At 52.6% G+C, this 11,782-nt stretch overlaps 1 protein-coding gene across 17 annotated transcripts in view; it reads left to right on the plus strand.

Moving 5' to 3' along the window:
* The window catches only part of MYO18A (myosin XVIIIA), a 145,316-nt gene that overhangs the window by 102,779 nt on the left and 30,755 nt on the right, over positions 1-11,782 (plus strand). For all 17 annotated transcript variants that reach the window (XM_081171931.1, XM_081171932.1, XM_081171924.1 and 14 more), the window contains 6 exons: positions 303-414; positions 1,197-1,324; positions 2,601-2,755; positions 7,865-7,988; positions 8,797-8,997; positions 11,745-11,782. The exon at positions 11,745-11,782 is cut by the window's right edge and continues 73 nt beyond it. In XM_081171931.1, coding sequence (XP_081028057.1) covers positions 303-414; positions 1,197-1,324; positions 2,601-2,755; positions 7,865-7,988; positions 8,797-8,997; positions 11,745-11,782 — 758 coding nt within the window. The remainder of the gene's footprint in view (positions 1-302; positions 415-1,196; positions 1,325-2,600; positions 2,756-7,864; positions 7,989-8,796; positions 8,998-11,744) is intronic.

An 11,782-nucleotide genomic window follows, 5' to 3' on the forward strand; every position in this document is an offset into this window, starting at 1 on the left:
CTTTCTCAGCTGGGAGTCTCTCTGCCTTAAGGTGTTCACTTTGTTCCCCTTTAAAAACTATTTTTAGCTATTTTTTATTATAAGCATTTGTGAATTGCCTTAGCATGGATGTAAAAGGCAGTTGAATAATGCAATAATAATGTTCGGGGCCCGTCTGATCTCAGCCCTGCCTTTGGCCACCTGGCCTCCTCCTGCACAGTAGCATCTCAGCAGGGTCTGCCCCACTGGTGAAGTGGGGTCAGGGGAGCGGCCTTGCCAGCCCCTTGTGTGTTCTGAAGTGACTTGCCTCTTCCGCCTTCCAGGCCAAGTACGATGCTCTTAAGAAGCAGATGGACTCCATGGAGATGGAGGTGATGGAGGCCCGTCTCATCCGTGCCGCTGAGCTCAACGGCGAGATGGACGACGACGACTCAGGTGGGCCACCCTAAAAAACATTCACATTCCCTGCTCCTTGTCTTGGCTGTGTCCAGCTCCCCCATTCTCTGTCCATTCTCCAGTCCTTCCTTCCTTCCTTCCTTCCTTCCTTCCTTCCTTCCTTCCTTCCTTCCTTCCTTCCTTCCTTCCTTCCTTTTGAATTTATATACCACCCTATACCCACAGGTCTCAGGGCGGTTCACAGAATAAAATCTGAATATAAAACCACAGAATACATAATTCTATTTGGCAGTAGACTGAATTATGCAAAGCAGACGGATTTCAGATAGCTCAAGCTTTGGTCTCTTATGTTTAAAGTTAAGTTACTAGTCCTCATGGTTTGGAGAGGCTGGTCTGGAAATGTAAGTGTTTAGATTTGACAGATTAATAGAGGGCAAGGCTGTCAGTGGTGACTTGCCATGATGGCTCTGTTCTGTCACCTCCATCAGAGGCATAATGCCTCTGAATGCCAGTTGCTGCGAATCGCAGGGGGACAGAGTGATCTTGCACCTGGGTCCTGCTGGTGAGCTTCCCCTTGGGGCGTTTGGTTGGCCACTGTGAGAACTAGACTAGAGGATCCATTGGCCTGATCCAGCCAGACTTGTCTTATGTCCTTACGTTTTCATTTCTGAACCCAACCCATCTGCCACCAAGTCCTTGCTCCACAAAGTGACACCTGTGGTCGCCTGTGTCTGCGGGCTCGGGGATAAGGACGAGGTTTTTTCTCTCAGCTCATCCTTGGCCGCCTAACCTCTGTTCTATCTTCCTCCTTCTCCTTGCAGGTGGCGAGTGGCGCCTGAAGTACGAGCGCGCCGTCCGCGAGATCGATTTCACCAAGAAGCGCCTGCAGCAGGAGTTTGAGGACAAGCTGGAGGTGGAGCAGCAGGGCAAGAGGCAGCTGGAGCGACGGGTCAGTTTTCTCTCTCTTTCACGGTCACCTGGCCTCTCCTCCTCCTCCCTCTCCCTTCAGCACACCTTGATGCGCTGGGCACCGACCGGGCAGCCCTTTCCTCTGTGCTGCCAAAGCACATCCCTCTCTCTCAATTTCCCAGGATGCCTTGCTCTTCCCACCCTTTTCTGCCACAACTCGTGACTAATTGGCTGGAGTTGCGTGCTCTTGCAAGGTGCTTTGTCCAGTTGTCTGTTTCATTTAAGTTTTTAAAAGCTCCCTCCACTGTTTTGCTTTGCCGCCTCTGCTTTTATGGGCATGTTGTGTTGGCTGCTGGCACAGTGTGGCAACTTAGCTGCCGTTGCACAACGAGTCCCACAACCTTCCCTTCTTTGCTCCTAAAATGGGGGGGGGGTGATTTCTGGCCAGACTTGGGCACCACGTAGGGAAGAAGGAAACAGGCTGACCATTGCAGTGGCCTGTGTCATGTGGCCCGTGATGCTGCCTTAATACTCCTGGGAACAGTTTGCTCTGTAAACGCACTGGGAGATCCACTTGCTGTCTGGTCGTGGCACATATTAAATCTTTTGTGAGCGAGAAAGTGAGAGGGAGAGAGAGAGATTGGAATGGAGAGGGTTTGTGTGGGGAGGGGCAGAAATTTGGACTAAGTCAATCGTTCAGTACTCTCCAAGCCCACAAATGGCTATGCCCTGCCTCTATGGTTGGATTTATTTATTTATTTATATTTAATTCATACACTGCCCTGTGCCCGCAGGTCTTGAGGCAGTTCACAGAATAAAATCAGAATATAAAACCACAAAATACATAATCAAAATAAAAACAACAACCCAATAACACCCCTTCACACATTTGAAAAGGGCATAGGAGGCAGCAATGCTCCTGGATACCCCTTGATGGAAGCTGCAGGAGTGGGAAAGAGCCCTTGTGCCCGGGTCCTGCTTGCTGGCATCCCATAAGGGGCACCTGATCAGCCCATCTGATCAGCCAGCGTGAAAACAGGATACTGGACGAGGTGGGTCTTCTTTGGCCTGGCTCAGCAGCCAGTCTCTTCTTAAGGAGAGTCTCCATGCCCAGGCACAGTCTACCTCTGAATACCAGCTGATGGGGAACAGCAACTGGAGAGGGGCTGTTGGGCTCAGGCCCTGCTTGTGGACTTCCCTTTGGGGCATCTAGTTGGCCACTGTGAGAAAGGGACACTGGTCTAGATGGGCCATTGGCCTGACCCCGCAGCCAGGCTTTTCTCCCAGGCCCTCTGACGGCCCTCTTCCCTTCACAGCTGACCGACTTGCAAGCGGACAGCGAGGAGAGCCAGCGTGCCCTGCAGACGCTGAAGAAGAAGTGCCAGCGGCTGACGGCCGAGCTGCAGGACACCAAGCTGCACTTGGAAGGCCAGCAAGGCCGCAACCACGAGCTGGAGAAGAAGCAGCGCAGGTGAGAGGCGGGTGGCAGGGAGGGCCTTGAGCCAGTCGCCGGGCAGGAGTGGGAAGAGCTCTTCCTTGTAAGATCCCCAAGGCCTGCCGACTGCAGCTGGGTGCGGAAGAGCAGCTCACTGGTGCTGGTGGCCGTTGTAGAACGGTGCCAATTCCCTGATGCACCTTCCCAGCCGCAGACTGTGGCAGCCTCCATGTGCAAAGTACAGATCTATTCTTAGCACAAATCAGGAATTCCAACAGGTGCTTTTTAGGGAAGGGGCTTTGGGTGTGGGAGGCCTCTTTCTGCTGTTGCTGTGGCTTTGGAATGCTTCTCACATCTGTCACTGTGACACTCAAAACAGCATGCAGTGCAGGGGGGGAGAGTCCCAAGGTGGTCTCCCCCCTCCAGGCACTGACTGGGCCCTGACCTTCAGCAAGATGGCATCATCATCTGACCTGAGAAGGTGTCCAGGGACCTATGGTGAAGCAATCTGGGAGTCAGAAACCCGTGTCTCATCTACTTCAGATCATTTTGTTCGTTTGTTCTCCAAGTTGCTCAGGGTGGTGTACACACTTCTCCCCCTCCCCATTTTAATCTCACAACAACCTTGTGAAGTAGGCTAGGCTGAGAGATAGTGACTGGCCCAAAGTCACCCAGTGGGGTTTACACCCAAGGGAAGATTTGAACCCTGGTCCCCCAGGTCCTGGTTCAGGATTCTAACCACCGCACCACATTGCCTCTTCCACCCAGCTGATCTGCCGATAGAGCCCAGTCGACTTTCTGCTCGGTCTGGTTCTGTAGAAACAAATTTCTGACATCCCCTTGTAGCATAGCTGTCAACGTTTCCCTTTTTTAAAGGGAAATTCCCTTATTCCAAATAGGATTCCTCACAAGAAAATGGAAAGGTTGACAGCTGTGCCTTGTAGCACCTGCCTCAGGGTGTGTTGGTGGGAGCACAGCTCAACAATGCAGCCCGTGAAGCCCAGTCCTAGGTCCATTCACCCCCGCCCAGTGCTGTGTAATTTTAATTATTGGGTGGAATTCAGCATTGTGCTAATTTGACCGTCAAGAACAGAAGAAGAACCTGCTGGATCAGGCCAGTGGCCCACCTAGTCCCGTATCTTGTCCTCCAGTGGCCGACCAGATGCCTGTGGGAAACCTTCAAACAGGAGCTGAGCATCAGAGCCATCTCCCTGTGGTTTCTAGCATCTGGTGGTCAGAAGCATTGCTGCCCACCCAGCCATGGAGGCAGAGCAGAGCCATAGTAAGACAGTAAGAGCTGTTCGACAGTGGAATTTGCTGCCAAGGAGTGTGGTGGAGTCTCCTTCTTTGGAGGTCTTTAAGCAGAGGCTTGACAACCATATGTCAGGAGTGCTCTGATGGTGTTTCCTGCTCGGCAGGGGGTTGGACTCGATGGCCCTTGTGGTCTCTTCCAACTCTATGATTCTATGATATCCTGGCTAATAACCTTCGATGGCCCTCACCTCCTCCACGAAATGGTCTAAGCCTCTTTTAAAGCTGTCGTCTAAGTTGGTGGCCATCGCCGCCTCCTTTGCAAGTGAGTTCCACAGTTTAACTATGTGCAGGTTTCTCTGCTCCTTCCCCAGGAGAGCCCCCACCCCCAGTTTAGCTTGCCACCCCCAGGAGTCCCATCGCAGAGTGTCCCCTCCTGTGCGGAAGATGCCAGCTGTGTCTCTGTGGGTGCTACTGCCTTGTCCCTGTGTGTTGCAGAGGTTCACCTAACTTTCCTCTCCCCACCAATCTGCATCTCATTTCACTGCTCAACTTTGTTGGGGCAGAATGGCCAGAGAAGGCAGCCAGTGTGTCCCTCCCCCAACCCCACCCCCACCCCCGCTGCTGCTGTTTGCTGCAAATCCAGGTAGTGCCATCTAATGATGAGCAATTAAGGAACTGAGAAGTTGTCTGGAGAGCCGTTGGCATCAGAGCCTGGACTGTGCCCTCCATCCTTCTCCCCCCCCCCCCCGCCCTCTCCTTCCCTCACCATCTCCTCTCCCATTACGAGACTCCGCTCACTTTTTTTTTCCTCCTAAGGAAAAAAATGTTATTAAGCAGTGGAGACGCTTTCATCTCATTATGGTAATGATCACACGGCAGAAAGAGAGAGGAAGAAAAGAGAGAGACCCAGCGAGTGAGAGAATCAACCTAATTAATTTCAATTTCCGAAGAGCAGAGCCCGCGTTAATGCCGCTATTTATTACTCGGCGCGGAGAAGAATGGGGATTAGTTGACTGGACGTTTAACATGGGTCACTAAATAAATGGGCGGGCGACACTGATGTTTCACCACGGAGCCAAGGATAGAAATTGGAGAGGAGTTTGCGCCGGCTCCGCTGTGGCTTTCTCCTGCCCTGCAAGAGAGAGTCCTTGAGGCCTCCGGTGATGTAGGGCAGGACCCCTGGGTGGCTCTAGTCAGTGGGGTTCACACACCCCATGGGGTTCATCTGGAGCCCCAGATACCAGTCATTTGAGTTTGGCTAGCTCTGTTGCACAGCTGACAGAAGGAATAAAAAGAGTTCTGCTGCCTCAGGCCAAGGCTCCATGTCCTCCAGCATTCTGGGTTCCAGCTGTGGCTAGCCCTGGGAAGCCCACAAGTGGGGCAGGAGAGGCAACAGGCCTTCTCTTGGTCTTTGCCTCCAGCATCTATCGTGATGCTGCTTTTTGTTTTAAGGCCACATCTAGCCCAAGTTACCCTTCACAACAACCCTATAAGGTTGTTAGCTGGGGACAGTCCCTCTCCCTCTCCCTCTCCCTCTCTGGCTGGGCAGGGATTTGAACTCAGGGCTTCCCTGATTTGATCTGTAACTCTGCTGCGCCACCCGTAAACATCAGAAGAGTCCTGCTGGATGAGGCCAAAGGGGGCCCCATCTAGCCCGGCATCCTGTGGCCTGCTAGATTTCCCAGGGGGGAGCCAGAAAGCAAGACCTGAGCACAACAGCGCCTTCCCCACTTGAGATTCCCAGCGGAAATATTGCTTCCAAGAGCACAGCCATTGTGGCTAGTGTCCAGAACAAGATGCTCGGCTAGCTGGGCCCCAGACCCAGCAGGAACTCTGAACGCTGTGTGTGCATGTGCCTGCTTGGTAGCCCTCCTTTCCTGTGCAGGCTTTCATCTTCATTGACTTTTCTGCTCGCTGTCTCTCTCTGCCAGCAAGCCCTTAACCCCACCTTCCCACACACCTTGCATCCTCCACACCTCTCTTAATTTCCCCCCCAGCTCCCCGACAATAACAGGCAGGATCTTTCGATTAGCAATTCAGGGAAGGCACCGGGGAGGATTCTCTGCAATTTGCTCCCTGCTTTGCGGCTCTTCTGGTGGAAATTAAAGGCTTGTAAACAGAGGAGTTGAGAGGCCCCCAGCTGAGAGCAGGTTTAAAGCAGAGGGGTGGGGGGGGAAGGCTCTTGGCAGGGGACCCAGCTAGCGGGTGGCAGGCGGGTGGCAGGCAGAAGCTTCAAGAGGGAGGGAGGGGGCGGGAAGGAGGCGAAACGAGCTCCCCATGGCTGTGCCAGGGCTCTGTGTGCGCAGCTATCGAGGCTGCAGGTTGATTTCAAAACAGCGAGGTGGGAGCAGGCTTGTCTCCAGAACCACCCGTCCGTCAGGTCTTCCGCCGTGCGATCAGTTCAATAGCAAGTGCAGAATTCAGCTTTTGTGAGGAAACCCTTTAATTTCCCCCTGTTTTCTTTTCATTGAGCTAACATCATTAGCAACACACACACATACCAGGCTGGTACAATAAAAGTAAAAGTTTGAGTATGCTTTTAAACATGGGATAAAATAAAACCCATTAGTGTTACCGGTGGGATGAATCTTAGAGAGCAATAATAGCATATATTATTGAATCAACGAAATCCATTGATAAGCAGAGGGAGGTGATGGACCGTGTTCTTCCTTATTGACATATGTAATAAAAAGAAAGCAAACCTCTGCAATTTTTATTTTTTAAAAACATTTTTCCCTGGAAGTGCATAGCTTGTGGGTTGAGCTTTATCTAATAAAGCAAGTTCCCACACCAGAAATAAATACTGGCCTTGTTCAGATCTCTCCAGAAACAAGCCATTGTGGTTCTAATACCCATAAAAAATGGAAGTATTAGCAGTTCATTAAAAACAACTTTTTAAAAAGCAAAATTCTTGCTTTTCTGGCTGCTGGGATAAGATCAGGTGCATGTGAGCAGCTCTCAAACCGACGTTCTCAGTTTATGGTTTGGGCCTGAACAAGCTTCTTTCGGCAGGGGCCTTGATTCAAGGACAGACGCTGTCATGCTCCCGATGTAAGAACATAAGACGGGCCTGCTGGATCAGGCCGGTGGCCCATCTAGTCCAGCATCTTGTTCTCACCGGATGCCCCACAGGGAAACCTGCAAGCAATCACAGCAATCTCCCTTCTTTGCGGTTTCCAGCAACTGGTATTCAGAAGCAGTGCTGCCTCCAGCTGTGGTGGCAGATAGCCCTTCTTTTCCATGAATTTGTCTAATCCTCTTTTAAAGCCACCCAAGTTATTGGTCCTCACTGCCTCCTGTGGAGGGGAGTTCCATAGTTCCATAGTTGTGATGTTCTTGGGAGCAGGGTGGAGCCCAGGGGCCTCCCAGCTTCTTACCTAGTGGTGGCAGTTCCCAGCTGGACCTCAGTATGGAGTGCTGAGACTCTTCCATGTCTTGCCACCATCTGAGCCACAGGTTGTGGGGATGTGGAGCAAGACCTTCACTGGCGCACAGGCCCTGGAAGTCTTGCTTAAACTCTGCCCTCCTATACTTCAGAAAACACCACCACAATGGTTCTGTTAAATTAGACATGCTCTTGTTTTTGCCTTGTCCCCAGAGTTTTCTTAACGGTGCTGCTGCGTTGCTTTTAGTGAAGTTGTTGCTGGTTCATAATTTCAGTTTATTGTTTGTGTTTTTTAAATTACGTTTGAGAGCTGCTTCGGCGGACACCCCCCCCCACAGCAACGTATACATATTTATATTAAATTAAACATGCAGCAGATGGAGTTGCACTAAGGAATGGAGGAAGGCAGCTGTTGCTGCAGCCCAGGTGGCAGAGGGAGCAGGCTAGGTATCCTCAGCCAGCAGAGCGCAGACTCTGAGTTGCGCATGTGTCTCTCTCACCCACAGGTTTGACAGCGAGCTCTCACAGGCCCACGAAGAGGCCCATCGCGAGAAGCTGGGCCGGGAGAAGCTGGGGCGCGAGAAGGACATGCTCATCGCTGAGGTGTTCAGCCTCAAGCAGCAGCTTGAGGTGGGTGCTCTGTCCTGCAGCGTTGAAAACTGAACCACCACCCCCAGAAGGGAAATGAGGACCTAGCTTTGCATGCATAAGGTCCCAGATTCAGTCACAGAATCATAGAGTTGGAAGGGGACCCCCCAAGGATTGTCTAGTCCAACCCCCGGCAAGGCAGGAATCTCAACTAAGGCATCCTGGACAAATGGTCCTACTACCTCTGCTTAAAAACCCCCAGTGAAGGAGAGCCCACCACCTGCAGGGGAAATCCATTCCAGTGTCGGAAAATCTCCTTCCTTGCCCTATGATTCCCCAACAGTGTCTCTGAGCAGGGCTGGAAGAGCCACTGAGGCCCAGAGAGCCACTGCTGGTCAGTGTCATCAGTCCTGAGTATGATGGAAGAATGGTCTGGTCTGGGGAATGGCTGCACTTCAGCAGCTCAACACCTTCCTTGCGTCCAGGAAGCCCAAGGTCCCATTCTCGACATCTCTGGGAATGACGGAAAGCCAGTCTCCAGATGATACCAAGCTAGGTGGACCAATGGTCCGACTCTGTATGAGACGACTTCCTGTGTTCCCAGGGAAGGCTGGGAAAGGGCCTTGCTGGAACTCTCCCTCAGCTGTGTGGCTTTGGGTGCCTTTAGCCCAGGGAGGATCCTTCCCTAAGCTGTGTGCTCTGAAGGAAAACCCTCCCTCCACCTCCACTTTCACCCGATGGCCTTTTCTTGGGATCCAGAGCAGCAGCACCTGTCTCATGAGGGGCTGCCTGGGGCTTTTGAGCTTCCCTGCCTGGCACTTAAACATTCCCCGCGTCCCTCCCTTCCCAGGAGAAGGAGTCCAGCATCACCAGTGTCACCCAGAAGGTGGAGTCCCTGGAGGCCGAGCTGCAAGACCTCTCCTCCCAGGAGTCCAAGGATGAGGCGTCTCTGGCCAAGGTGCGGAAGCAGCTCCGGGACCTGGAGGCCAAGGCCAAAGACCAGGAGGAGGAGCTGGATGAACAGGCAGGCACCATCCAGATGCTGGAGCAGGTAAGGCCTGGTCTGGGCGGGGCCTCCTCCTCCTCCTCCTCCTCTCTCCTCTCTCTCTGCCGGCTCTGGCTCTGCCGGTTTTCTGGGTGTGCCGGTTTCACAGGGGTGTGTGGGCCGTCCCGTCCTCTTCCCTTCACACACCTGAGCTGCTGCTGCTGCCGCCACCGTGATTCTTCTCCTGCTGCGGCTCCAGTTCGGCTGGTTGGAGCCTCGGCAGCCAGCCCCAGGAGAGGGAGAGGTGTCTGCCTTTGCGACTCCGGAAGGTGCCAACAGGCAGGCAGACGCAGCCATGCAGGCTGCGGAGGCAGCGGCGGCAAGGCGAGTAAGTAATTGCCTTTCAGAGCCATTGATCCGGAGGGGCTGCTGTGCTCCCCAAGCGCCAGAGCTTTGTGCGCCGGCCTGGCTCGCAGCTCAGTGCCCAGCTGCTCCCAGTGTGGCCTTGCCCCAGCGTGAGCCAGGCAGAGGGGGGAAGATGGCAGCGGCTGGCAAAACAAGCCAGATCAATGCGAGAGCCCACAGCGGCCTTTCTGCCTCTTGGTTGGTGGCGGCGGCTGGTGGGCCTTTCATTCCCACCAGCTAAATGAAAGAGCTTTTTAAGTGTGATAGAGTACAGGTGGTGCTGATGGGACTGGCGAGGTTGCGCCGAGCTATTTGAGATAACTCTCTCTCTCCAGAAAGTGTATATGTCATGTGGGGGGGATGGCAAGGGGACCGGAGAGCGGGGCAAGCACATAGAATCATAGGATTGTCGAGTTTGAAAAGGGTCCTGAGGGTCATCTAGTCTGACCCCCCTGCAATGCAGGAACCGCAGCTCAAGAATCCCTGGCAGGTGGCCAGCCAGCCTGTTTAAAAGCCTCTATGCACCACCTTCCGAGGGAGTCCATTCTACTGTTGACCAGCTCTTACCTTTGGATAGTTTTCCCTCCTTGCTTGTAATTTGAATCCATTGCTTGAGGTTCTTGCCTCTAGAGCAGCAGAAAATGAGCTTGCTCTGCTTTCCCTGTGACAGCGTTTTACTAGGGGCTGGGCCCCTGCTCTCTCCCTTCATCAACTACCCCTGCCATTCCCCTCTGCATTAACACCCTAGAGTAGGTTTTTCCAAATTTGGGTCTTCGGCTGCTACAATTCCCATCGTCCCTATCCACTGGTCCTGCTAGCTAGGGATGATGGGAATTGTAGTCCAGTAGCAGCTGGAGACCAAGTTTGGGAAACCCTGCCCTAAAGCTTCCTCTTTTCTTTACGCAAATCCAGGATTGCCATGGGGCAAATCTCCTAATCAGGGCGCATGATGACAGCCTTGCATTTTTATGTATATAGGAAAATATACATATTGATGACTGAAAATGACAAAGGCAAAGGCCGGCAATTAGCTTTCCAGCAGGGCCAAGGTGAGATGTGTTGAAGGGTCTCTGCCTCCCCTGCTTACTGCATGGGCAGTGGGCTTGGGTCGTGTCCCCCCAAACTGAAGCCTAGAATTGTAGAGTTGGAAAGGTCCATAAGGGTCATCTAGTCCATCCCCCTGTAATGCAGGAATTTGGGGGCTAACGTGGGGCTCGAACCCCTGAACCTGAGATTAAGAGTCTCTTGCTCTACTGGCTGAGTTTTCCCAGCAGTCCTGTATTCACTATTATTTCTATTTATTATACTTATATAGTCCCCTTTCCTCCAAATCCTTCAACTTCTAACAGCAGGAGACTTAAGACTGAACTTGGAAATCTGTTTGAGGTCTGGCAGGGACCCCACAAAGGGTTTGCAAGTCCTTGAGCCTTTGCTGCTGAGCTGGCCGTGTAGCTCTGCCTTTGACCTCTGGACCCAAAGGACTTAGCTCCTGGTCCGTTCAGGGTGCTAGTCCCTGGTGTGTGCTGGGCTGTGTGTGAAGCGGCATGGCACAGTGACCAGGGAGATAATGGATGCTGTGCTCCAGCCGCAGGTTAGCAACCCTTGCTTTAAGAGAAACCTGGGGTTCCTCTCTGAACACCAGTTGCTAGGAATTGCAGTTTGGGAGAGTTTCTGTTGTGCTCATGTCCCGCTTGTGGGGCTCCCACTGGGGCAACTGGCTGGTCCCTGTGAGAACAGGAGGCTGGATGAGGGGGCCATGAGCTTGATCCAGCAGGCTGTTCTTATGGTTGTAGCCCACCTTAGTACTATTCAGAGTAAACCCATTGAATAATAGACATGACTAACTTAAGGTATTAATTTCAATGGGCCTGCTCCAAGATAAAAAGTAGTTAGATGCAGCCCTTATGAGGTACAGTATTTAAAATCCGATTTGTATTTCTTATGAACCTCAAAATGAGCCCTGTTGCATCAAGCCAGCTGGGACCTGAGCACAACTGCATTCTGCCCTCCTGTGGTTCCCTGCACGGGGATGGACAGAATTGGGTTTCCCTGCAAATACTGGTAGGTTGTGGTCCTGGGTGGAGTAGGGAAGAGAAGTCCTTTTGTGTAGGTCAGTGCAGGGAAGGAGGGAAAGAAGAAGGAGAACATCTCTTGGGCCAGCCGGGCCTGCTGTGCTCTGTGCCATCCAGTAGCAAAACTGATCTCGTTTGGGTGGGGAGACCATTTTTTGCTGCTGTAGGTGGGTGGGGAATGTGAGCAGGTTAGGCAGTGCGATGTCCCTTTCCCTTCGGTCCCTTTGCTCTGCCTGCTTTATCATGGACCCTTCCCGGCTTGTGCAGAGAGAGAGGCAAAGTCTGAGCCTTCCTCCTTTGGGCGTCTCATCGGTTCCTTCTCCCCCTACCCTTCAGGCCAAACTCCGGTTGGAGATGGAGATGGAGAGGCTGCG

The sequence above is a fragment of the Podarcis bocagei genome (genome assembly GCF_964188305.1).
Source record: "Podarcis bocagei genome assembly, chromosome: 15".
NCBI lineage: Eukaryota > Metazoa > Chordata > Lepidosauria > Squamata > Lacertidae > Podarcis > Podarcis bocagei.